The 27,895-nt window shown below is 40.5% G+C and overlaps 1 protein-coding gene across 3 annotated transcripts in view; it reads left to right on the top strand.

The window, feature by feature from the left end:
- Window positions 1–27,895, top strand: part of Nnt (nicotinamide nucleotide transhydrogenase) — a 97,067-nt gene that overhangs the window by 33,991 nt on the left and 35,181 nt on the right. For all 3 annotated transcript variants that reach the window (XM_004664954.2, XM_045138912.1, XM_045138911.1), the window contains exons 8-17: window positions 12,040–12,173; window positions 12,608–12,799; window positions 13,381–13,534; window positions 16,762–16,923; window positions 17,860–17,970; window positions 18,879–19,024; window positions 20,560–20,755; window positions 23,036–23,269; window positions 24,860–25,020; window positions 27,369–27,548. In XM_004664954.2, the coding sequence (XP_004665011.1) occupies window positions 12,040–12,173; window positions 12,608–12,799; window positions 13,381–13,534; window positions 16,762–16,923; window positions 17,860–17,970; window positions 18,879–19,024; window positions 20,560–20,755; window positions 23,036–23,269; window positions 24,860–25,020; window positions 27,369–27,548 (1,670 nt within the window). The remainder of the gene's footprint in view (window positions 1–12,039; window positions 12,174–12,607; window positions 12,800–13,380; window positions 13,535–16,761; window positions 16,924–17,859; window positions 17,971–18,878; window positions 19,025–20,559; window positions 20,756–23,035; window positions 23,270–24,859; window positions 25,021–27,368; window positions 27,549–27,895) is intronic.

Raw genomic sequence — 27,895 nt, 5'->3', positions numbered from 1 at the left:
GCAGTGACCACTTCTTCTGCACTGCCCAATGCCACTGCCCCTTTCATTGTCTTGTAACCTGTGCGTCCAGCAGGAATGTCCATCTGTCTCTGCCTTGGTTAGTGCTTAGTCTAAAGTTTTATGCACAATAATGCCTAAGTAAATGTTGTTGAACTTATAATTCTGGCTGCTTTCCTTAGGATGTGGTTGGCATAATGCCTCTTTATTTTTCCAGTGCTAAAGAGAGGTAGAATGCTGCCTTGGCTCACTTTTGAATAGGGACATTGAAGAGGCTAATTTAAAACCAGAAACTTAGCTTTCTTAAATAATTCAACACTAGACACATGCCCAGTCTGCCATTTCGGTGGCTAGCTAGACCTTGCAGGAGACCCAATATGGAAGTAGCAGAAGATCTATTCAGGAACTGGGAAGTATCTGGTCAGGAAGGAAGTATTCATTACCTGCTTATAAATTATCATGTTTTAGGCCACATGTACAATGGGGTTTGATTTAAATGCCCCGTCGCAAACCCGTTTGAATGCTTGATTCCCAGCTGATGGTAATTGGAGAGGTGGAGCCTTCTGGAGGAGGTTGTTGGTAGCCAGCTCCTCCTTGCCAGAACTGGGCTCACTCTTCTGCTGTTTTCCACCTGCTCTGGCAGAGATGAGGTCCAGCCTCTGTTCATGTAATGTTTTCTCCTGCCATCATGGAGCTTCCCTTGAGACTGTAAACCAAAATTAAAACACTTTCCTCGGTCAGCTGCTTTTGGTGGTTCTTTTGTCCTAGCAATGAGAAGGTAACTACAACATATTCTTGGGTCTGTTTTTATTACTTTTCTTCAAGGTAGGATGCCCCGGCTGACTTTGAATTCAATTTGTAGTCCCATGTTGGCCTTGAACTCACAGCACTCCTACCTCTGCCTTTCAAGTACTGGGATTAAAGCCATGCACCACCACACCTGGCCATTGGACCTGTTTTTTGGCACAATGTCAGTTAGGTTATCAGTACTTTTTGTGTTTATGGAAGTTAGAGTCTGTAAAACACCCCTCTCACACAACCCTTGGAATTATCTATGACTGAGGGAAGCTGTAAGGAAGTTTCCTCTGGAGACTTTCAGACTTTCAGGTGGTAATGCCTATTTCCTTGAATTCATCTTTCATAGGACTGTAACAAGTTTCCACAAGCACGACTTTCCACAATAATGTGCAAAGATGTCCTTTTAGGCAAAAGACTATACAGTAATAAATGAAACTCTCTATTTATGGAATTGTACACAGATACTCTTGTTTTGACAACTGTAAATTTTTCAAAAGTGAAGGTTTGTCATTCAGCACGTTCTCTTTCTTCAGCACACATTATGATCTTAGGGCCCAAACTATTTGTTGTAGGTCAGGACTCCCAACTTTTGGAGGGTAGTATTACTTTTTAAACTTTTTATTGATGACCTCCATACATATATACAACATACCATGGTCACAGCCCACTTCCACTACCTTCCTTTATCTCCCCTCTGCTACTTACCCTCTACTGAATTCCTTCTTTCCAAATAGTCCTTATCCTATATAACCTTTAAAATTTTCATTGCCCACAGATGTTGAGGCAATACTATTTTGGACAAAAAAATGTCTTTAATGACATATAGTTGTTACACTATCTGATTCATCCCTATAATTCTTGTTCTTAAATGTATTTTATGACTGTATAGAATTTTGTAAGATTACTTCCACAGTTTCATTTGTTTTGAGTATTTTTAAGGACAGGGAGAAATGCGTCTATGTTGCAACATTAAGCACTGGTAACCACAGGCTCCCTATACACCTCTTGGTAGCTTTCAACACAGACTGGGCAACTTGTCATCAAGCGGAACATGCCAGAATTGTGGAGTTTACCATTGCCATTTGTCAGGCTTGAGTTCTTAGGGTGTGTTTGACACACTTAGGGAGTTGCTGGGCCAATTTTAACAAACGTTCTGTTTGGAAAATTTACGGCATGGAGTTATGTTCTGGTTTGCTCTGTTATTTCTCCAAAAGTGTGTTGTAAGATAGGGAAGCAGTGAACTCTCCTTCCTGACTGGTCCTTAGTTGAGCAGGCTTGGGAGTTGAGGCTCTCTCCGGTAGACAGTGCTGGTAACCACCACTGACTTACTAGTATTTCCCAACGTAAGTGCTTTGGCACATCCTCCTTCCATTTGTCCTGCGCTTTCTTGTCTCAGGCAGTCTGGTGCTAAATCCACAATATTTGTTATATCACATGAATCCGAGTATGAAACTCTTTTGAGGTCTTAAAGAAAATTACTTGTTCAGAGGGTAGGTTTCCGTCCAGTAGTAATGTGGGGATTCCTGCTACTGGCACACGTCATTATCACTCCCCCTTCTTTTGCTCAGACTAGCCATATGGTCAGATCCACCTGCGAAGGAAGCCAGTGATTCTTGCTTAGCTATGTGCCCAGGAATAAGAGATGTTTCTATTAGTTGGTTAAGACCTCCATAACAAAATACAACAGACCTGGTAGCTTAAATAGTAGAAACTTGTCTTCTCACAATTTTAAAGTCTAAAAGTTCAAGAACATGGTGTTGGAAGTGTGGGTTTCTTCTGAAGTGAATTGTCACTGTGTCTCTACGTGCCGTATGCATTCCTGGACTCTCTCTGGTCGCTGTGTCTCCGCGTGCTGCTGTGTCTCCACGTGCCGTATGCATTCCTGGACTCTCTCTGGTCACTGTGTCTGCACGTGCTGCATGCATTCCTGGAGTCTCTCTGGTCGCTGTGTCTCCGCGTGCCGTATGCATTCCTGGACTCTCTCTGGACGCTGTGTCTCTGCGTGCCATATGCATTCCTGGACTCTCTCTGGACGCTGTGTCTGCACGTGCTGCATGCATTCCTGGACTCTCTCTGGATGCTGTGTCTCCATGTGCCATATGCATTCCTGGTGTCTCTCTGGTCACTGTGTCTCCGCGTGCTGTATGCATTCCTGGACTCTCTCTGGTCACTGTGCCTCCACGTGCCGTATGCATTCCTGGATTCTCTCTGGACGCTGTGTCTCCACATGCTGTATGCATTCCTGGAGTCTCTCTGGCCGCTGTGTCTCCACGTGCCGTATGCATTCCTGGAGTCTCTCTTGTTGCTGTGCCTCCGCGTGCCGTATGCATTCCTGGACTCTGTCTGGTCGCTGTGTCTTTCCATGTGCCGTATGCATTCCTGGAGTCTCTCTGGTCACTGTGTCTCCATGTGCCGTATGCATTCCTGGAGTCTCTCTGGTCACTGTGTCTCCATGTGCTGTATGCATTCCTGGAGTCTCTCTGGTCACTGTGCCTCCACGTGCCGTATGCATTCCTGGTGTCTTTCTGGTCACTTGGTCTTCACATCCTGTGTATACTTGTGGAGTCTCTTTGGTATCTCATTTCTTCTTTAAGGATGGCAGTCAGAGCAGATTAAGGCTTCAAGTTAACTGTAACATTTGTTTAAAAGCCTCATCTTCAAATTACTTCATGGTCTTAGGTCCTGGGCCTTAGGGCTTCAACATATGCATTTGAGCAGGAAAACCAGTGCAGCCCAAAATAAATGTGGGTTTGTGTGCATATAATAGTTTCTTTTCTATTCTCCATTTTAAATTTTTTTCTGTTTAAGTTAAATATATTCATTAGAAATTAGATAAAAGCTCTTGAAAGTAAGAAAATTGAGACACAAAACTTAAATCCACCACTTAACAGCTGATTTGTCTCTTTGAACATCAGAATCCTTGTCTCTGAAATGGGGGATGGAATACTTTGCAGAGGTGTTTTGAGGAATATATGAAGAATAAAAACAACTCAACGTAGGGCTGGGCATATAGAAGATAAATATTTTTTTTCCCCCCTTGGTGATGTTTTGTGTATGCATGGCTAGAAGGCTGAAATGCTTACTGATCCATGTGATGTTGTCCAGATGTTTCAAGAATAATGTGAGACACTGAACATGTTATCTGAGGTTATGGTTCTACTCATGAAGTCATGTACCCAACACCCAGTAGACAGCAGTCTGGCATAGATTTTCTTGGGAGAAGAACATGACCCTTTATTTTTATCTGAATTTCCTTAAAGATACCCATTTTAAGAAACTCTTCTCCAGATTATTTCACTCTCAATTATGTTGAAAAACATACCAGGAGAAATAGATAATTTCTCTTTAAATTTTGGACATATTTAGTATGTAAACAACACATCATTTCCCTCCTCCCTGCCCTTTTTCTGAAGAGTCCTTCTTGATTGGGGATGCAGGTCAACCCTATGGGGAATGTGGGTCAGGCAGTGTGGGGTCAGCAGTCAGTTATGGAGGAGAGGCAATGTCTTTGTGCATAATGTTCCAACTTGTGGCTCCAACAATCTTTATGCCCCCTCTTCCACAAAATTCCCTAAGCCATGCTGGGAGCATTTTAAGTCTTCTTCAGTGATGGGTCTCTGGATCTCTGGTTTGGTAGGTGTTGAGCATCCTTAGTGACTATCTCCATCGTGCTTGTGCTGATGTGATGTGAGAGTCACTAAGAACGGAGCACTCTTGCTTACCTCCCCAGTTCCTCTGTGGATTCAGCTGGGCCGGGAGGCGTGGCTCATCTCCTCAGGTCCGCTCACTAAGAACGGAGCACTCTTGCTTACCTCCCCAGTTCCTCTACTGCTACTTTTCAGGAGAAATATGTCTTAGTTTTAGATAAATATAATCTATAATTTATATTAATCTGTTTGTTAGTATGCTGTTAAATCTATCATGCTTGTGTGAAAGCAGGAAGTTTTTCTTGAGCCTCTAATTTGATGCTTTTCAGGCCAGGAAGTTAGGAATTTCCCCATGATTACATGCCATTGAATAACTCCAGTAAATAATTCTAAATGCTCTTTGGAATCATTATAAAAACTTGTGGTCAAACCATTTCATCTTAGTGTCTTTTTGTTCTTAAGAATTTTAGTGGTTTCTTCTTAATTTCTCTCTCTTTCTCTCTCCCCCTCTGTGATTAAAGTTCTCTTTGAGGGTTTGAATCTTTTCCCAATGAGATAGAATCTGAGAATTCATTTATTTCAGATGATCATGTTAGGCTTGATTTATTCAGAGGTACATTACAAAATTTTCCAGTAAATCTTTAGCCTTTGGTATTTAGTTTAAGTGAAATCACTCCTTTTGAATTTAGTATTGTAGAGAAGCCAGGGATATAGTCTTCTGCCACACAGCAGTAAGTTGTTGATGCTATTTTCAGAAATTAGTAATTTCTAGTATCTCCTAATGTTCTCAGTGTGGATTTATTGAGAAAATGATGACTATGCAAGAATAAATTCATTAACACTTAAAAATGAATATAGTTTGTGCTTGATGCGTGTACACCTGTAATACCAGTGTTTGGAAGGTGGTGGCAGAAGGGTCAGGCATTCAAGGTCATCTTCAGCTACATAGGGAAGTTGAGGCCATCCTGGGCCCAGTGATAGTCTGTTTCAAATGTTTTTCTATGGATTAAAACTATATGTGTACACATCAAGAAATGGTACACATGACTCAAGTTGTTTATTGAACCGACTGTTACTTTGGAAGGCAGCTATGCTCACCACTATACCACCAACGCAGCCGACTGTTACTTTGTATTGTACATAGAGATTAACCTGTAACATTCCTATACTCTACTCATCCTGAATCATGATCAGTTGATGAATCTGCACATGAGAGTCAGAGAATAATTACTGACTGAGTGAGTGAGTGAACGATTGTATGATGTCTGCAAGGGCTCATGTCTCACCATACCATAGCCTTGGCATACGTGTGGAGATAATCCCAGATGGGAAGGAACTGAATAACCTTTACAGGGGATGTTAATGTCCCTGAACCAGAAAGGAGAAAGAAATATTTCATGATGATTATGTTAAATCTTTTGCTCGGCTTACATTGTGCCAGAACTATGTAAAGAATTTCTTCTCCTTGTTAATTCTTTCTGTACTAGTTATTTTTTTAAGATGGGTGATGCCACGAAATGTAATAGTCTTGGATTTTTAAAAAAATAAATCCTGTCTTTTTCAGATAAATGATAAAATTAAAGAGCTGTGTTTCAAATGGAAAAGTCCAGCTATACTTTCAACAAGCAAAAATCTGAAGCCACTGATCTCCCTTTTCTGTGTTATTAACTCATATGCACTTATGTCTTAGAATACCTGAAGTTGTTATTTTGTGTTTTATCCCTTTGAGGACTTTGTCTTCATATGTGAAAGGATTTGCAGTGAATGTTGGATGTGTTTGTTTCTGTGGGGTACATGTCTTCCCATTCTCCATCTTGCATTATGTCGCTGTTCTCTTTTGTGTCTTGTGCCCTGTGATAGGCAGTAATTTTACAAGAGGCTTTTTTCTTGTTTGTTTGGCAAATAAATAGTCTGGCCCGATACTTTTCCTGTTATTCTGATTTTTCTAGTAATAAATCTTAAACTATATCCTTCACTGAAGGGAGAAATTGGCTGTGATCATGCAGAAATGCTTCGCTATTTCAATTTTTAAGAAAATGGTACATGGCTATTGTTAGAGTTGAAATAAACTCCTTAAGTAAGACATACTGTCAACATTTTATCACTTGCTTTCAGCCTTTTTTCAACACATTTTTTTTTTTTCAAGGTAGGGTCTTTCTCTGGCCCAGGCTGACCTGGAATTCACTATGTAGTCTCTGGGTGGCCTTGAACTCATGGCCATCCTCCTACCTCTGCCTCCTGAATGCTAGGATTAAAGGCGTGTGCCACCATGCCTGGCTGTCAATACATTTTTATAATGTTGAGATCAAGATGTATATCTTTGCCCCCCCACTTAGTATTACATGGTAAACTTTTCTCTTTGATGCAATTTGAGGAGTCATTAAGACATCTGTCCATATAGTTTAATAGTTTTGCTAAATTTTCCTATTCAAACCTGCCATAATATATTTAGCTGTTGCCCCAAAGTTGAGCTTTTAGTTTATTTCCACTTTTCGTTAGTTAAAATTAATGCTCTTAGAACATGTCTGAATTTTCATTTACTTCTCAAATGAATCAGACTTTAGGAGTGAATCTCAGTTATTTCGCCAATTTGTGCACCATCAATAAACTGTTTTTAAAGATTTTCTTGTCAGTAAATTTTCCAGCTAATTATTTCATTTCAGTGTTAAGTATTATGACATTATTAGTACATATAAATTATACAAAGTAATAATTTTCATTATGACATTTCTATGCATGCATATAATGTACTTTGACCATAATCACCCCATAGTTTACCTTCTTAACCCTCTTCCCCTGTCATCCCTTTTACTTCCCTGGAATTAATGATTTTTTTTGGTTTTCTGAGGTATGGTTTCACTCTAGCTCAGGCTGACCTGGAATTCACTATGTAGTTTCAGGGTGGCCTCGAACTCATGACGACCCTCCTACCTCTGCCTCCTGAGTGCTGGGATTAAAGGTGTGCGCCACCATGCCCAGCTGGAATTAATGATTTTTAACTGTTAATTTGAGAGGCCAGAAAGTTTCCCCACTTTGTATACCTATATTTCTATGATTGTCTTAAGTGTGAACATTTCTTTTTTCATATATTTGTTTCTAATTTTTGAATTATCCATTTCCTTCCTCCCTCCTTCCCTCCCTTTTTCCTTCCTTCCTTCCTTCCTTCCTTCCTTCCTTCCTTCCTTCCTTCCTTCCTTCCTTCCTTCCTTCCTTCCTTCCTCCCTCCCTCCCTCCCTCCCTCCCTCCCTCCCTCACTTTTCCCCCCCCCTCCCTCCCTCCCTCCCTCCCTCCCTCCCTCCCTCCCTCCCTCCCTCCCTCCCTCCCTCCCTCCCTTCTCTCTCTCTCTTTCTTTCTTTATTTTCTTGAGGTAGGGTCTCATTCTAGCCCAGGCTGACCTAGAATTTACTCTGTAGTCTCAGGCTGGCCTCAAATTCACTGTCATCCTGCTACCTCTGCCTTCTGAGTGCTGGATTAAAGGCATGCGCCACCAAACTTAGCTTTGATCCTTTTTTTTTCTTCTTGTTTTTTTTTTTTATGTTTATTTATTTATTTGAAAGTGACAGACAGAGAAAGAGGCAGAGAGAGAGAGAGAATGGGCACGCCAGGGCCTCCAGCCACTGCAAACGAACTCCAGACACATGTGCCCCCTTGTGCATCTGGCTAATGTGGATCCTGGGGAATTGAGCCTCCAACCGGGGTCTTTAGGCTTCAAGGCAAGCGCTTACTGCTAAGCCATTTCTCCGGCCTGGTCCTTTGTTTTTATCATCATTTTTATATAAGATTTTTTTTTTCCATTTTGGCTTTATTTAAATTTCTATGATTTTTAAATTTTTTTGTCACTTTATACTTAAAGATTAGAATATGTACTTTATTCCTCTCCAAACTTAAGACTCACAGAGGAGTTTCTTTTCACTCTTTCTCATTATGGATTGATTCTTTGACCTATTCTGATCTACCTAGAATTTAAAGTGTGGTATTTAGTTTGAGTAGAAAATTTTTCTCCAAGTATCTAACTGATCATCTTACTCTGTTTGTTCTTTTTGTTTTGTGACAGCATGTTCACCAGGCACTTCTGTTCACCATTTCGGGCTGTTAGAGTAGGTAGTGCTTTGAAACTGTCTTCTCAGTCGTTCTCCCTCCTGACCCAGTCTTTTGAGGATTTGCTCACTTGGAACTTTACTTACTACCCTGCTTCTCTTTTGGCTCTATTTCTCCCCTTATGTTTTCAATTTTATTCTCTGCACTTTCCAGAACTTGAAAAAAAAAAAAAAACACAATCCACATGTGAATACTTCCAGGCAGCTGCACTGTTCTATCCGTCGTTGTATTCCCTGTAGCCCTTACTGAGATTTCTTAATTTTAAAATTAGAACATTTGGGAGATAAGCAAAAGCACAGAGAGGAAAAGAAATTAGTCTCACCATTCAAATATACATCATATTGTTAAGTGGTATATGACTGAGTTTATCATGTTATACAACATGTAAGATATTTTATGTATCTACATAAAACACTCATGCACATATGAATTGTAAGCATGTATTATGCCGTTACGTGCTTTTGACTTGTGAGAGTTCTGTGGTGGTGTTCTTGTAGCACCGGGGATTGAACCGGGGGCTTCATATCCAAAGTTCCTGTTTATAGATGCCGTTACGTGCTTTTGACTTGTGAGAGTTCTGTGGTGGTGTTCTTGTAGCACCGGGGATTGAACCGGGGGCTTCATATACAGTAGTTCATCAATCTGAAATATATGAACTCTATCGCTAATCCAGACTTCCTGTTTATATTCCTTTTTGACTAAGGCTGACCTTAAACTCCTGATTTTCCTGCTTCTAGAAATCTTCCAAGTACTTGGATTGTAGGTGCAAGCCAGTACACCTGGATTTTCAAATTATGCTAATGATACCCTCCAGTCTGTCTACTAAGCCATTGCTCAGTGTGAAAAAACATGCTGTGATTTCAAAAGTGACTGAATTTCAGAGCAGTAATATGAAGAAAACACCTAAATTGTATCTAAGACACAAATGTTCATATGTGTTTTTAAAGGTTTTGTTGGCCATTGCAGCTTTTTTTGTGCATACTGAATAAGTAGCATTATAGGGGATATGTTTCATGTTTTCTAAGGAGCCTAAATGGTTTTGACCACACAATGTCTTGCCCCGTGGTAGCTTTCAAGTTCAGGGACCGATCTTTAATATAGTTGTTTTAGAAGAAGAAAAAAAATCCAGAATTCTTAGTGACGGACAAATTAGATGCCAAATCAAATGTGTGACATTGGTGGCCACGAAGTTGAAGTTGGTTTAGACAGAAGCTAGACAGGGTCAGCCTGCATCCAAAAGGGTCATTTTATTGATTATGTTTATTTATTTATTTAAGAGTGACGGACAGAGAGAAAAAGAGGCAGATAGGTACAGAATGGGCGCACCAGGGCCTCCAGCCTCTGCAAATGAACTCCAGATGCATGCGCCACCTTGTGTATCTGGTTTATGTGGGTCTTGGGGAATTGAGCCTCGAACTGGGGTCCTTAGGTTTCATAGGCAAGCGCTTAACCACTGAGCCATCTCTGCAGCCCCAAAAGGGTCATTTCAAACCCACCATCCTGAGAGTAGAGGGTATACATAAGATGGGAAGAAAATCTGTAACAAATGAGAGGCCAGGGCGTAGAGAAGTGGCTGAGGGTAAGAGGATAGGGAGGCCGATGAGGCACAGTCTAGCATCTGAGATTTGCCCTTAAGAGGACGCAGCTACCATGATTCACAGCCAGTGCTCCCTAGAGCTCTGAGGCGGATGGGCTTCACCTGTGGGAGAAGTCTTTCATGTATGTGGCCGGCATCTCGAAATTTCATGGTTCAATGACATATTCAAGGTGGGGAAGAGTACTCCCAAACAATTCTGCGAATTAGTGCAGCTATGAGAACTTTAAGAAGTTTCTTTGGAGGAACATGTCTTTTATTCTTACTCCTGTGTGGAGATTTAGCAGAGAGCAGTAAATGATCTGACAGCTTCCAGGGTTGCTGGAGTGGATGGTCCTGTGGGGCAGTCATGAGTGTGTATTTAGAAGTAGCTCTTCAGCTGTGGGGAGGGAGGCCTTCAGTGTTAAGGATTTGCACTTTATCTTGGAAGCATGAAGCTTGCAGGAAAAAGAATGAGGTAGCACACAGACTGCTTACTTGTATCTTTTTAATTTCTCTCAATGTACTGCAAAAGTTATTTTTCCTTTCAGATTCTTTTTTTTTTAAAATTATTTATTTATTTATTTGAGAGCGACAGACACAGAGAGAAAGACAGATAGAGGGAGAGAGAGAGAATGGGCGCGCCAGGGCTTTCAGCCTCTGCAAACGAACTCCAGATGCGTGCACCCCCTTGTGCATCTGGCTAACGTGGGACGTAGGGAACCGAGCCTCAAACCGGGGTCCTTAGGCTTCACAGGCAAGCACTTAACCGCTAAGCCATCTCTCCAGCCCTCAGATTCTTTTTTAAAATTATATTTTATTTAATTGACTGGGAGAGGGAGAGGGAGGGAGAGAGAGAATGGGTGCACCAGAACCTCCCATCACTGCAAACAAACTCCAGATACATGTGCCACCTTGTACATCTAGCTTACATGGGTCCTGGGGAATCAAACTTAGGTTATTTGGCTTTGCAGGCAAGTGCCTTAATCACTAAGCCATCTTTCAGATTCTTATACATCCCAATAAAGTGGTTTGAAAACGAGGTAATCATACCCATTTAAGATGTAATTGACTTCCGTGTATAAATTTGATAGTATTTTTATTAAAAGCCTGTAAGGACATAATTAAAAACTTAAAAAAAAGGAAATAGAGATAGTAAGGCTCTTAACGTTTTCCTTTCATCCAGTTAATCTTACAAGTTTATTTCCTTTCTTTCCTGGTTCATGTGTTTGTTTGGGGCTATTTGCAGAACACTGTGAGTTTACACTGTGAACTATGCATGAGGAGAACGTGCCTCGGGGAACGGGACCTTTTCTGTGTATGCTTCTGTATGTCCTCAGACGAGGCCCGGATGGCAGCAGCGGCAGGTGGATAAAGGGTTCGAGTGGTTCCCAACCTTCTGGAGCCATTGTATCCAACAGCTTTTATTTCATGATACTTTCTGATTTCTCTTAGAAGTCATCCTGTGTTAAATTAAGATAGGTAATGAGTTGGAAAATCTGGTGACCTTTGTTAAGATGAATGGAAATATTCTATTTTGTAATTTGTAAGTACTGAATGTACTCTTGACATGTGTGACCTTTGTAAATTATTCATCTGGGTGAACGTAGTTTGTGTAATAGCATATTTTATGCATTAAAAAATTAGTGAATGGCACTGGATGTAAGGCAGCTGGGAAGAGCACAGCTGAGCTTCTCATGTTGGATATGTGGCGAAGCTTGCTCACCAGCCGGCTCCCTCTGCACACTGGCTTTCAACCCCTCCCCCCGCACCTTTCTAAAGAGGGCAGCCACCTCACCTGTGTTCTGGTCCTTAGGGGTATCTTGAAGAGAGTTAAAATTTCAGATATTAAAGTCTTGAATACTTAGAAACAACGGTAGCAATTAGAAGAATATAAGTTTGTATTGTCTTCTTTCGTTTTATCAGGTAAAAAAGCCCCTGTTTTATTTAGTAAAGAAATGATCGAGTCAATGAAGGAAGGTTCTGTTGTTGTGGATTTAGCTGCTGAGGCCGGAGGAAATTTTGAAACCACTAAGCCGGGGGAACTTTATATTCATAAGGTACAGCAAAAATGCATCCGCCTGGGCACCAATTTTGATGTCTATAATGATTTGTGAGTTTTTTCTTTCTTTAGAAAAGTTTCTTTTACTGTGTTGGGGATCAAATCCAGGGTCTGGTGTATATTCTTACTCTTCCACGGAGCTGCATGCTTAGTCCCCTGTGAGATCACGTGTATCTTTAAATGTTCAGAGAAATCGAGACCTGAAATGATTGAAATTTAAAAATATGCAGTAGTTAAAGGTCTGTGTGAAATATGTATTTGTGTTGTGTGTGTATGTATGTCTGTCTGTCTGTCTGTCTATCTATCTATCTATCTATCTATCTATCTATCTGGCATTTCTAAACCAGGCCTTGACTGTGAATAGGAATTGAGTAAGAAAGAATAAAATCATATGGTACTTAGGCCTTTTTAACTGTATACTTTTTCATTTAGGGAGTTACTCACATAGGCTACACAGACCTCCCCAGCCGTATGGCCACTCAGGCCAGCACTATGTATTCCAATAACATTACCAAACTCTTGAAGGCCATCAGCCCTGACAAAGAAAATTTTTATTATGAAGTGAAAGATGACTTTGACTTTGGTACAATGAGTCATGTCATTCGAGGAACTGTGGTGATGAAGGTAAGAAATCTCACTTTGTATTTTTTATGTACATTTGTTTCAGAATTTCTGTTCATGTAAGAATCCGTTTTTGGAATAGAGATATAGTCTACTAAAGTGTCTATGTGCTAATTTTTTAAAAAATACAGTATGATTTAAAGAAATATATCTCAAAGACAAGTACAAATGACTCACTGAAAAATATGTATTGCTTTTTTTTTTTTTTTTTTGATTTTCAAGGAAGATTTCACTGTAGCTCAGGTTGACCTGATATTAATCTTAGGGTATATATTGCTTTTGGAAAACAAAAACAAACAAATCAATTAGATAAAGCAAAAATTTAATGTCCTCTGTACATACATACTTTTGAAGATTTGACCTATACTCCATGTGTATCCTGGATACACATAAATTATATACATATAAAAAACATAAAACATATATTTTATGTATTCACTTTATAAATTGTATGAATTTACATAGTCATGTAAAATTGTATTTCAAAGAGCAGATTCTTTTAAAAACATAAGCTGTCTTCTGTAAATGGTTTTGAGATGCCAAGTTGACTGTTACTAAAAACGTTGTTTTCTAATGTTTGTTAGGATGGCAATGTGATTTTCCCAGCTCCAACACCAAAAAATATTCCTGAAGAAGCCCCAGTAAAGCAGAAGACAGTGGCTGAGCTGGATGCTGAAAAAGCAGCCGTTGTTACTCCATTCAGGAAAACAATGACGACGGCGTCTGTGTATACAGCAGGTGAATATCCCTTCTATCAGGACTTCATTCTGACTGAGCTGTGTATGGAGTGCTCCAGTTCTCACAATTAGTCAATGCAGTGCTCTTGTTTTCTTTGCATTTTGTGGCATTTTCTGACTTTTCCCATCTTATTTGTCTCACCTCTGGGCTTGGAGACCGCATTGATTAACCCAGATAACACAGGCATTGTGCTAAGTACTGGAGTAAAGGCATGTGAAATAACATACATTCACGTAAGGGAAAAGGTGATGGAATACAGCCATTAATAGTTTTTAATATCATCTGCATCAGGTCTTTTGAGTAGTGTAGAGTATCAGGTTGTGCCAGGGATAAATGCATGTAGATACTTTTTTCTTTGTAAAACATTGGTTGTGGTTATCTGTATAATTGGGTAAGACTGAGGAACCAGATGTTTGCCTTGAAGAATGACTAATATGATGACATAAATTATAGCCTTGAACTTTAGACTAGCATTCTAAATTACCTACTTAAAACTGTAATATTTAATTTTGACTTCTTTCTTTGGAGTTACCATAATTCTTGATTTTTCAATAATTAATCTTTGTGAAAAGACAAAAGAAAAATTTTTTGAGATTTTTATTTATTTATTTATTTGAGAGTGACAGACAGAGAGAGCAAGAGGGAGGGAGGGAGAGAGAGAGAGAGAGAGAGAGAGAGGGAGGGAGGGAGGGAGGGAGGGAGGGAGGGAGGGAGAGAGAATGGGAACATCAGGGCCTCCAGACACTGCAAATGAACCCCAGACACATGCAACCCCTTCTGCATCTGGCTTACCTGGGTACTGGGGAATCAAGCCTTGAACTGGGATCCTTAGGCTTCATAGGCAAGTGCTTAACCACTAAGCAATCTCTCCAGCCCTGAAAAGACCAAAGAATTTTTGTAAAATAATGAGAAATATTTTTCATTCTGGCTATGTATCATAAGAGGCTAAAATGTGGGCATTTGATTTTAAATTGGCCTCTCTCTCATAGGCTAAGTTAAACATGTTTAGGACTGCTTAGTGCCACAGTAAGAACAAAAGAAAACGATAAAGAACGAAGACGAGCAGTGTCAGGCACACAGGATTCTTGAAGGCTCAGCATTCTCCCGACTCCCCTGTGGAAGCAGATACTGTGAGGCGATGTCACTCTCCTTGACTAAAGAGCAGGGCTCAGCAGAATCATCAAGAAGCTTGTGGACACTGAGTGGATGAGCAGTGTCCCGACTTGCACTTCCTTATTGAAGAAAAGGAACCTAGATTATTATATTGCACATGGAGTTTTCTGAGTAGGCTTCTGAATTTCCATTTCTGGTTGAGATTCATAAGAAAATGTAGCCAGGCATGTGGGATAATTTTTTTTTTCTAGGTCTCTGTTATATTTATTAAGGCAAGGTGTTTCTAGCTAACTAATTTTTGATCAAAAAGCTCTTCATGGGCTGGAGGGGTGGCTTAGTGGTTAAGGCACTTGCCTGCGAAGCCTAAGGACCCAGGTTAAACTCCCTAGAACCAGATGCACGAGGTGACACATGCGTGACGTCCTGCATTCGCACAAGGTCGCACACATGTCTGGAGTTGTATTGCAATGGCTAAAGGTCCTGGTGTGCCAGTTTTCTCCATCTTTCTCACTCTCATAAAACAAATAAAACGTTAAAAAGCCCTTCATATATGTAAAATGATTGGTATCTTTGATGCCCTGTACAAAGGACTATGGGTTAGGATAATGTTGCTGCCTTAACTAGTATCATTGGAGTAAGAGCCAGCATTTAGTGAATATGAGGCATTCTGCTACATACACCACACGCCTTAGCCGCTCACACCTTACAGAAGTTCAGTAAGGTGGGAAGAGTGTTATATTCTTTACTAGATGAAGACAGAGAGGTTAAACGGCTTGCCTAAGATCACACAGCTAGCAAGCAACAAAGTGAGGGTTTGAACCTGCCACGCTGGCATAAGAAAACAGGATTAACCACAACCATGTACAGCTTCTCTCATCAAAACATTGTGTCTGGCATTCCTTCCCCCCCACCCAGTTGTGTTAACAAGCCATGTGTTAGAACCTTGGAAATACTGAATATGGGTAGGAAAATAAAAATTAACTTCAGTCTTGCTAAATGATTTAAAATAAAATTAGGGCTGGAAAGATGGTTTAGCGGTTAAGGCTGTGAACCCCAGAGACCCAGGCTTGATTCCCTAGCTAGATAAACAAGGTAGCACATGCATATGGAGTTTGTTTGCAGTGGCTATAGGCTCTGGCATGCCCATTCTCTCTGTCTCTTCCTCTTTCTCTCTCAAATAAATATGATAAAATAACTTAAAATAAAATTAATGTCAACTTGTAGATGTCCCTTCAGTTCTGCTGCTTATAAAGTTATAGTTCCAGCCTAGGAACCAAGGTCCCTTGTCTGGGAAGGTAATTCCAGCTCCCCCGTAGCTGAGTCTCTTCCTCTTGTACTGATCACTCTGTAACCCTTTCTGCTATGGCAGAATAATGTGCACATGTATGCTACTACGGAGGCGATAATTAAAGATGGATGTTTGGAACTTACTGCTTATATTCTGCACATTCTTAATTTAATTTGTGCACTTTTCTTCTTTGTAAAACCCTGTTTGCTGACTTGGTGTTGAGGCTGGAGCTGACTGCCCTGGCCAGCAGTACGTCCAGTCCAGATTCAGGAGCAATTGCAAAACTTCAATCCCGGGTGGGTGGAAGCCATGTGTTTTGGGGAGTTGCTGGGGTGAATGAAATCTGTCCTACCCTTTTAAAACCCCTCTTCTTCAGCCAAATCTGAGAGTGACATGAAATTGGCCTCATAAAAGTCCTGTCTTATAAAGGTTATGTCCTGCCCAAGTAGGCAGTGCTTTGCAGCTCCTGTCTAGTTAGGCCTGTGATTCTCGAATGGAAAAGCTTGTGTAAACACATGTGCGTTGTTACTGAACATTAAAGCAGTGAAGAAGACAAAGCTACACATAGGGAGACGTGCAAGTCGTTACTAAGGTGACTCCTAAGCATCACTAGATCTCTAGGACTTACCTGGGGGGTGGTCAGAAAGTTGATTTTGTCCCTCCCCTACTTCTCGGCAGTCACATGTGTTTACAACAAGCTGCTCATTACTGGCAGGGGAATAGAATGTCAGATCCTGACAGCTCCACATGCTCATATGTGGGTTTACTGAACTTTTAGTCTTTCTGAGGAATGGGGTGCCATTTCACATACTCTCTTTTTCTCTAGGTCTCACTGGGATGCTGGGTTTGGGCATTTTGTCTCCCAGTCTGGCCTTTTCTCAGATGGTGACCACATTTGGCCTGGCTGGCATTGTGGGGTACCACACTGTCTGGGGTGTGACCCCTGCCCTCCACTCACCGCTGATGTCTGTGACTAATGCGATCTCAGGTTTGTTCTCTGCATGTTGGATGCATAATTGTGTTGTTACAGGCCTTTCAGCTCTGGAAATGCTTTCAGCGAACAGTATAAAAAGCCGCTCCCACTCCAAGTGGTGTGGGTCCACTAATACTCCTTCCAGGTAGGATTCCTTGAAGGAAAGGACCCTACTGGTGAGATGTAGAAACCAGGGAATGTTTCACAGAATTGGTTGCCACATCCTCTAGGGACTCTTCTTGGAGTCATTGAAGTGTCACCCTAGAAGGGCTGCAGGTGGCCACATGTGGCACCGGTTCACCCTGACATTTAGGGGTGAGGAGTCATTGTGCTGAGGGGTAGCGTCAGGCATTTCTCCTTAGTCAGAGTCCCCGCAACAGTCAGTGATAGACCCTGGAGTTCCTGAGGAACTCCTCTTTTTGCCCCCAACAATGGTTCAGGTAGATGTGTGGCGAGTAACCCCCACACTGGATAGGCAACAGAGTGCATGGATAGCTCTTAGAATGTTGTTTTAGGCATGGCTTCTAGAATCTCTTCAGGGAGCACCACCAGTTGCATAAAGTACTATATTCAGGAAAGGTCAAGGCTGGGGCATCCTCCTCAAGTATTTGTGATTATTTCTAGTCCAGTTCAAGCTATCCATGTTACAAGCAGTGCTTCCGTCACAGTGTTGGTTTATTTCTTTATGAGAAAAAACACAGCTAGAAAGTTAAATAAAGGTCAGATTCTTATGCCAAAAGAGGAAAGGGTTGTTAACCTTTTGCCCACAGGAGGAAGGTCTGAAGGTGTGTTGTCAGTAGTTTTCACCAGGAACATTGCTTGTATCATTTTAAGGAAGGCAGGAGAAAGCTGCCTGCTAGTTGATATAGGGAATGCCTCTGAATACAGATACAGGAGGCCAGATTAGGAGATATGGCCACACTTACTCATCACACTGTATTTCCTTTCTAGGTCTGACTGCCGTTGGCGGGTTGGCATTGATGGGGGGACATTTGTACCCTTGTACAACTTCTCAGGGTCTTGCTGCTCTTGCAACGTTCATTTCCTCAGTCAACATTGCAGGTAGGATGCTGAGGAAAGAACCTGGAATACAGTTTTTAAAGGACACATAAGGAGCAAATATCAACTCATCTAAAGTTTAAGAATTTAACTATACCTTTAAAAGCATGTGTGCAGGAAAATTAAATTTTCCTCTATCTGTAATTGTTAGAAATGAGCACAATGATGTCTTGCTGTGAGCTAATTGGAAAGCAATGGAATGCAAGTTTTGAATTATGTTGATGTAGCACTTTCACGTGACATCACTAAACGAGCGTAATTTTAGATAAAATTTTAGTTTTTTGTTTTATTGAAGTTATTACCAAAAACTGAAAGGCTATCCCATCGCTCATATATGTTTATAGCTAAACATTTGTTAATGTATCCAAGAAACCTGGTGTCAGTTTATACAGCATTTTCTCCTTTATCATGTATGACAGAGTTTGACTGACAGAATAACCTATTAGGAAAAAATACTGATCTTTGATCTTTTTTTCTTTTTCCTTTTTGGTTTTTGGAGATGGGTCTTACTCTAGTTCAGGCTGACCTGGAATTCACTTTGTATTCTCAGAGTGGCCTCGAACTCACAGAGCTCACAGTAATCCTCCTACCTCAGCCTGAGATTAAAGGCATGGGCCATCATGTCTGGCTTCTGATCTTTGATCCTTTATAGTCTTAAATTGTTTGAATGACTGTTTACTTTTAGTCATGCAGAAGTCTGCATTCAGACAGAAGATTTTCTTCCTGAATATGTTTAGTTTTTTCCCTTTCTCCCATTCTAATGGATTGGCTTTAATAATAGGATGACTTTCATTGTGAGGTTCTAAATGTTACTTAAAGTTACTTTTATTTCTAGATGATTAAAATATAGACATTGTAGCACTCTGAAAAAATGCTGTTCAATGAGATACCTTTGTATTTCCTTTGATAAGGTGGCTTTCTGGTGACTCAGAGAATGCTGGACATGTTCAAGCGTCCCACAGATCCTCCGGAATATAATTACCTGTATCTGCTCCCTGCTGGTACCTTTGTGGGTGGATATCTAGCTGCTCTCTACAGTGGTTATAACATTGAACAAGTAAGAGGACTCTGGATGTTATTAACACTACCGTGTTCTCCTGCCTATTAGGTTTAACAAAATTACCAAAATTCAAACGATCAAGAATCTACAACCTGGAAACATCTTGTTCAAACAGATTCTGTACCTGAAGGATCTAGGGACAGATTTGCCTGCTGACAGGGGCTGACTTGTTTGTTCCTAAGCTTTTCCCATGTAAAGAATTAAGAGGGTATTATACCCTCTTTATGCATCTGTTTGGATTGTTGTAAGGGTACATAAGTAATTGATTTGTAAACTTTTCGTTATTAAGTACTATTAGCTCTTTTTATACCTTCTTCCTCTACTAGCTGAGCATATACTCTCTTGTTGATAGGATTTGTTGGGCAAATTCATTTGTTAAAAAAGATAATTTAAAAATTATAGTTGTGTAGTAAGAGGGAAATAATCATGTTGAACTTTGAAAGTTCCCAGGTTGAATGTAACAAAGCCTCAACTTTTATCTTAATGATGTGTTTTCCATTCCTTTCCAGTGATGGTCCTTGGGCTATTACCTCTCTGACAGTGATATGACACCTCTCTTGGTTCATTCTGTGTTCCCAACATGTAGTATTACAGGAATGATAAACTACATTTGAGAGGAGTTGAAGCAGGGAGTCAGAGAGGTCCATGTCTGAATTACAGACTTCTTATTTAATGGTCATTTACTTTGAGGAAGTTATGCAACTTTCTTTGATTTTTTTCCTTTTGTAAAATGAGGATAATGATTCTTTTTTTTTTAAAGGTTTTGTTTATTTTTATTTATTTATTTAAGAGCTACAGACAGAGAAAGAGGGAGGGAGGGAGGTGGGGAGAGAGAGAGAGAGAGAGAGAGAGAGAGAGAGAGAGAGAGGGAGGGAGAGAATGGGTGTGTCAGGTGAGAGAGAGAGAGAGAGAGAGAGAGAGAGAGAGAGAGAGAGATAGAGGGAGGGAGACAGAGAGAGAGAGAGAGAGGGAGAGAGAGGGAGGGAGAGAATGGGTGTGCCAGGGCCTCCAGCCTCTGCCAATGAATGCCAGACATGTGTGCCCCCTTGTGCATCTGGCTAACATCGGTCCTGGGCAAGTGAGCCTTGAACTGGGGTCCTTAGGCTTCATAGGCAAGTGCTTAACCGCTAAGCCATCTCTCTAGCCCCAGGATAATGATTCTTAATGTGGATTTTGTGAGATGCTTACAGTATAAGTAACACACAGGTTCCTGGCACTTGTGTTGTTAGGGGTTGGCACTTTTAGAGCATTTTGACAGGTTTAGTATTTTCAGACCCAGCAATCACTCTATTAAACTTAGACACCTTTATATGTATTTGTGCATGATGTTAAATCCAGAGGGAACCAATAGTATTTAAAATGTTAACATTCCTAATGGGTAGGAAAATATATTGAAATATTAAAAGAATAGCTTGGGTCTGTCTGTTATGTGAACTTCCATTGTCTTAGAGAATGATGCTGCACAAGAGCTGTCCTCTCTAATCCAGCAGACTCAAGGTTTTCACAATTGCTCTTCTCTGTCCTTTGAAAAGATCATGTACCTGGGCTCCGGCTTGTGCTGTGTCAGTGCCCTGGCTGGCCTTTCTACACAGGGAACGGCTCGTCTTGGCAATGCACTGGGCATGATAGGAGTTGCTGGTGGCCTGGCAGCCACTCTTGGGGGCCTCAGACCAGATCCGGAACTGTTAGCTCAGATGTCTGGAGCAATGGCATTGGGAGGTGCCATTGGTAAGTGCGTGCGGTTTCTGCCTTCATATGAGCTCTCGTCCTTCATGTATCTTAGGCTTCGAGAGCTAAGGGTATAGTCATGTATCGTTAACAATGGGCATACATTTTGAGGAATGTGCTTTCAGGTAGTTTTATCCTCGAGCAGAGTGTACTTTATACAAACCTGATGGCATACTTGTCCTATAGGTATGGTTTACTGTTCCTGAGATAAAATCCATATAGCATATTCTGTAATGAATACACACCATGGCCCAATTAAACCTGTAGAACTGCTGTATGTGCTCCTTTATTGACTGTAACTTTGTTATTTAGTGTCTGTGTAATTATACAGTAATTTGTTAGAAGTAAGACCTTTTCTGGCAGTTAAGCTTCTATATATAAGTTTTTGTTTGAGACTAATATTGATGAAGGAATTAACTTGTCTTAACAGACATGGTTTCAACAAATATTATGTTTATCATTGTGTATATAATTATCACCCATGTACCAACATTTGAAAGCATTCTAAAGTGTATCAACTTAGTTCGAGTGAGGCAAAAAACTTGTGGCACTTGGTTCTTATTTTTCTTTGCTACCTACTTAGCTGGTACCAGAATGAAGGATTAAGATGTTTACGTATGTATTATATATTGGCTCATCATTTGTTCTGTTCATTATAAATAACAGTAGAAGAGTCTGCTTCATGAATTTTGAAGATGGCATACTTGAATAGAAAAGTCATTGTTTTAATCTTGTTTAGTGGTATTCTTACTGCAACTGTTGTTAAATTTTCAGGCATTTTGTGAGTGGATTTTCAAATGTAGTCATTATTTAAAAATTACGTACAACTAAATTATATTGAAAACAAAGGTAATAATACTAAGCCAAATACCTTTATAATTGATTTACTAGACTTTAATAGGTATACTGTTGAATTTATTTATATCTCATATGTATGGTGTAACTATAATGTAATAGTAAGCTATTATGCACTTTTCCCCAACTCCACATTCAATGATGTCACATTGGCAGGTTGAAATTGTCTTTGCTGGTATTGACAGCAAGGAAATGAATACATGCTACAAATCTGGGCTTTCAGTATTACTTGTTTCTTGTCTAGCACTAAAAGTTGATGGACAATATATTAATTATGTAGCTTAAACATAAAATAACTTAAGATGGGTGTGGTGGCACACACCTTTAATCCCAGTACTCGGGAGGCAGAGGTAGGAGGATCTCTATGAGTTCGAGGCCACCCTGAGAAAACATAGTGAATTTCAGGTCAGCCTGGGTTAGAGTGAGACCCTACCTCAAAAAATAAAATAAAACAAACAAACAAAAACCAAGAAAAAAAACCATGACTACAGTGATTACATTATGGGCAGCAAAAAAAAAAAAAAAAGGATAAATTGTTTCCTTGTTGTTGAAAAAGCTGTTAGCAGATTTAATGAAGGAAGTCATTTTTTACGTGGCTGTCAAATGAGTAAAGTTATCACGTCCATCTTACATATACATGCCATAGACATAATGGCTGTTTTCTCATTATACTTCTAATGCAAATGAAATGTTAACCAGTATTTATGTTTGATGTTGTGGACACTAGGTTTGCTACACGCATGAGTTTAGCAAAAATCAACCAAAGCGTTTCATGGAAGTCAATCATCTACTTGTAACTGGGAATAAACAGTACTGTGCATCTGATTATTTGAAAGTTGTGTTTCATGCACCTTCATGCCACATGCATATTTATATGCCCCTCCATGAGTAGTTTGTTAAATCCCAGCATGCCAGCTGCAGGCTTCATTGTATACTTCCTGCGGGCAGCTAGGCTCCTTTTGTGCAATTCCTAGGAAGACACTTGAAGGAAAATGGTTGTACTGTACATTCGTAATGGGAAATCCCATAGGCATGATCTTAAGTCAGTATTCTAAGCCCCACTCCTTCTATTTACCTACCTGTAGCTATGAAAGCTGTTAATTATGTGCATAGATGCAAGCACTTGTTACCTGGGGAGAATCTGAGGAGATCTGCCTGGAACTCTAAGTAATCTGCAAACCTCCTGGTTAGTGTTTGAAGGAGAGGCGTGCCCCAGTGCTGCATGTCCATTAAAGCTAGCTAGATGTGCTGAGGAAAAGAGTATGTCTTTACCTTCTCTGTAGCTCTGTGTAGAACATTTAGCCCCTAGCAGGAGCCAGGCAATGTTCATTGTTTACAATGATGGAAACACTAAGTGTTGTGTTTGTCATTGTTGTTTCTGTCGGTCGAGTTTTAATTTCTCTTTGATCTTCATTTTTTCAACAGGACTGACAATTGCCAAGCGGATCCAGATTTCCGATTTACCTCAGTTAGTCGCTGCTTTCCATAGTTTAGTGGGTTTGGCAGCTGTACTCACTTGCATAGCCGAGTACATTGTAGAATATCCACATTTTGCTATGGACGCAGCAGCAAACCTCACTAAGATTGTGGCCTACCTTGGCACTTACATTGGTGGAGTTACCTTTAGTGGGTCTCTTGTTGCCTATGGAAAGTTACAGGGTAAGTGATTTGATAAAACATAGAGGTAAACACAGATTATTTTGGGCTTATTTCAATTTTAGATAACACTTTCACAGAACTGTTAGGTGAAGGTTATTTGTACAACATTCAAACATGTATAATACATTGATTTTCTCCCCGTAAAGATAGTTCCTTTTTTCCCTGTTTTTCAAGGTAGGGTTTCACTCTAGTTTAGGCTGGCCTGGAATTCACTCTGAATTCTCAGGGTGGCCTGAAATTTAGGCGATCCTCCTACCTCTGGCTTCCGAGTGCTGGGATTAAAGGCATGCACCACCACTCCCGGCATAAAATAATTCCGTTTAATTGTTAGACCTATCAAAGCTAGGCTGGAGAGATGGCTTAGCAGTTATGGCATTTGTCTGCAAAGCTTAAGGACCCAGGTTTGATTCCCCAAGACCCATGTAAGCTAGATGCATAAGGTGGCACATATACCTGGAGTTCATTTGCAGTGGCTAGAGGCCCTGGCACAACCATGCTCTCTCCCTCTCTCTTTCTCTAATTTAAATAAATAAATAAATAAAATATTAAAAAAGAGAAATGTTAAAGCTTTGGCCTGTTTGTTCTACAGACAGCTAATGTAAGAAATTAGTCCTCAAAAATTTGTGTAGACATTAGTTTTTACTTGATGACACATATGAACAAAATTACATCTTCCTGCTTGGCTTTGAGATGTCTGTGTAGAGTTTAGGGAAATGCATTCACTCTTTCTTAGAATAAGAGCAGCTTGTTGAGTAAGTTTGGAAAAAGAACATTCTGAAAACATGTATGGGCTTTAGTGCTCTGCCCTGGCAACTTTTGCTGCTGCTGTGGTGAGTCATGGAAATGGGAGTGAGGGAAAATATCCAGAGGGCCTCTTTTCTTTCAGTGTTTTCACAAGCAAATTGATCCTTACAGAAACTAAATTGTTGACTTATAAAAATATGATCTTGCCTCTCAGTAATGAAGTCATTAGGTGGGGAACTTAAAACTCATAAATGAGCTTCAAGCCTAAAACATTCTTAAGTTTTTTCTTTAGAAACAATTAACAGACAAGGATTCTTTTCCCTGGGGTTCTGTTGATGGACTCAGAAATGGCAATGCATTGAAGTTTCAAGTAAACAAAACACACACTTAACAACTTCGGTGTTGCTCATGTGGGGAAAATTGCTTTGTAAGATTTTGTGACATTAAAGAAAGTATGTTGTCAAAAGTAGAAGGAAGGGCTGGAGAGATGGCTTAGCGGTTAAGCGCTTGCCTGTGAAGCCTAAGGACCCCGGTTCGAGGCTCGGTTCCCCAGGTCCCACGTTAGCCAGATGCACAAGGGGGCGCACAGTTCGTTTGCAGAGGCTGGAAGCCCTGGCACGCCCATTCTCATTCTCTCCCTCTATCTGTCTTTCTCTCTGTGTCTGTCGCTCTCAAATAAATAAATAAATAAATAAAAAAATTAAAAAAAAAAAGTAGAAGGAAGAACGATTAACTTGAACCATACTTTTGTACTTTTTTGTCCTCATTAATGTTTGTTTTGTATGGTTCTTCACATGCGTGTGTGTTTCATTTAGATATATTCTGGTATTCTGTGCTTTGGCCTAGGTCTCCTGAAATCCGCCCCTCTGCTGCTGCCTGGGAGGCACGTGCTCAATGCAGGCTTGCTGGCTGCCAGTGTGGGTGGGCTAATCCCTTTTATGATTGACCCAAGCTTCACCACTGGGATCACTTGTCTCGGCTCTGTTTCTGCCCTCTCAGCCATCATGGTAAGCAGCTGGACATGGAAGAGCACGTATTTATTGTGAGGTTGTGGCTGTTCCTGTTTCTACTTCTTAAATTTTCCTGATCTAAAAATCCTGTTTCCGCTGGCTGTGGTGGCGCGTGCCTTTAGTCCCAGCATTTGGGAGGCAGAGGTAGGATGAGCTGTTTGAGTTGAGGCCCCCTGAGACTCCATGGTGAATTCCAGGCCAGCCTGGGCCAAAGTGAGGCAACAACGTGTATTGGGGTTTGTAGGCTATAGATAAGATAGCCACTGCCCACGACTTTTGCCTGTGATGCCACATCAAATAATTATGTAAAATGAAATGCAGTCGGTAAACTGCATCGTTGGTGAGGGAGTTCATCGTGACAGGTTCGTTCTCCCTTTCCCTTTCCCATAGTTGCAGGTAAACAGAATGTTTGTGCTTGTTAGTTTCATATCTTAGTATATTAGTGTAGGAAGTTTTTACATGCCATTCTGTGTTATTTATTAATTTCTTTATGCTCTTCTACTCTGTACTGAGACAGAATTTATATTTTCAGTTGAGCAAAATTATTTGTTGTGCCTAGCACAAAGTTAAATATCTACTAATTGCTTATGAAATACCAAATCTTTTGATTCAAAAGCGTAAGATTTAGAGTATAAAAATGATATTATTATGTGATCCTAAGTTTGGTTATGATTTTAATACAGAAAGTTTAGGACACTAAAAAGTAACTTAAAATTCAGGCCGGAGAGATGGGTTAGTGGCTAAGGTTATGAAACCTAAGAACTCAGGTTTGGTTCCCCAGAACCCATGTAAGCCAGGTGCATGTGACACATGTGTATGGAGTTCGATTGTAGTGGCTAGAGGCCCGGACACATCCATTCTCTCTCTCTCTCTCTCTCTCTCTAGTAAATGAAAACGTAAAAAAGTAATTTAAAGTTTATCTTTACATGAATGCTGATGATTTTTCTTCTATCTTATATATTAATGATTTTTGTTTATTAAAAATACTTTTGGCATTTAAAAAATTTATTTATTTTCATTTATTTACTTGACAGAGAAAAGAGGGAGGGAGGGAGGGAAGGGGAGAGAGAGAGAGGAGAAGGGAGAGAGAGAGAGAAAGAATGGGCATGCCAGGCTTCCAGCCACTGCAAATGAACTCCAGATGTGTGTGCAGCTGGCTAGCGTGGGTCCTGGGGCATTGAACTTGGGTCCTTTGGCTTTTCAGGCAAACGCCTTAACTGCTGGTAAGCCTTCTCTCCGGCCCTTTTAAGGTCTTTTTAAAATATAGTTTTTCATTTATTTGACAGAGAAAGAGGGAGAGGCAGGGAGGGAGAGAGAGAGGGGGAGGGGGAGGAGACTGGCTTTTGGTATTTTTAATTTACTCAAGCAGAAAAGGTTTTTAGTAAATTCCCAAATCAAACCTGTATTATAAAAATGTCGAACTACAAGAATTATTATTTTGAGAAGTAGTTAATAGGTATTTATTGCCAATGTGAAAATGTCTTCATAACAGCAAGTACCTTTTTGGACTTATTGCAATTGTTTTTGCCTTATGTAATTTATATGTGATTATATTCAAATAGTAATAAATCAGAAAAGTGTAAATAAAATGATAAGCAAAAAATCTTTCCTTCACTATCCTTTTTACTCTTCTGTGTTTAATAATTTTGGATTGCATCATGAGCCTTGTTAATGATGTTTTATAGACACTTGGAATTCTGTTGTACCCATCCATCCCAATTGACAACCACTTATTATTGATTGATCTGGTTTTGCAGGCAGCTAACTTGGTTAGACTCAAGTGGTTCATCTTGTGGCTCCCTTATGGTACAGCAGCTGAAAGTGTTGTTATTCTTTCCTTAACAGAATTGTTTCATAGTCTGGCCTACAGTTGAAGTATCAGCCCAAGATTTGGGTAGTGTTTAAACAGAATTTGGGGCTTCCTAAAATCTGCTATCCTGTTCTGTTGAAGGGTTACTTTCCAGTGGTCTTCATCATCCAACCCCTGTGTCCAGATCTTTGGGTCAGTGAGACTGGGGCCTGACAGCCTTAGTTTTAGCTGCTCCACTTAGTACCTGATTCATTCTAAAGCTATTAAGAGCTTGGATATAGTTTCACTGCATTTTCCCAAGGATGTGCCCAAGTCTCATAACTGCTTCTGAGGGCTTTCTTTTGGAGGTATGAGCAGTGTCCGTGTCCGCAGTTGTGTCGGGGAGAGTTGGTCAGATCGGAGGCGTGGTGATCATTAGATGGGGTGCTCACGTGCACAGACTGGGGGACTGGAGTGACGAAGAACCAACACAGTGGGTATCAGAGATTTGTTTTTGGTGTTGGTGACTTCAGTTCTGCTTTGGCTTCTGCCGCAGGGTGTGACTTTGACCGCTGCCATTGGGGGTGCGGACATGCCCGTCGTCATCACCGTGCTGAACAGTTACTCAGGCTGGGCTCTGTGCGCCGAGGGCTTCCTGCTCAACAACAACCTCCTGACCATCGTGGGCGCGCTCATCGGCTCCTCCGGAGCCATCTTGTCATACATCATGTGTGTGGTAAGAAACTTGGGTGAAAACAAAAGAGCTGGGCGTGGTGGGGCGCGCCTTTAATCCCAGCACTTGGGAGGCAGAGGTAGGAGGATTGCCGTGAGTTCAAGGCCAGCCTGAGACTACATAGTGAATTCCAGGTCAGCTAAGGCTAGAATGAGATCCTACCTCGAAAAAAAAAAAATAAATAAAATAAAGAAAGAAATGTGTGTGTATAAAGAAAATAAATGATCTTCTCTTTATAGTAAAAGTAAAGTGATTGTTTTCATCTCTTTTCAGCAGAAATCTGAGAACTTTTCATGTCTAACTTGCTAAGACTTTAAAAAATACTCAGTAAAAGTAAAAAAAAAAACACC

This window comes from Jaculus jaculus, chromosome 20 (assembly GCF_020740685.1).
Source record: "Jaculus jaculus isolate mJacJac1 chromosome 20, mJacJac1.mat.Y.cur, whole genome shotgun sequence".
Lineage (NCBI taxonomy): Eukaryota > Metazoa > Chordata > Mammalia > Rodentia > Dipodidae > Jaculus > Jaculus jaculus.
The sequence above is the reverse complement of the archived record's forward strand: the minus strand, read 5'-3'. Positions and strand labels throughout refer to the sequence as shown.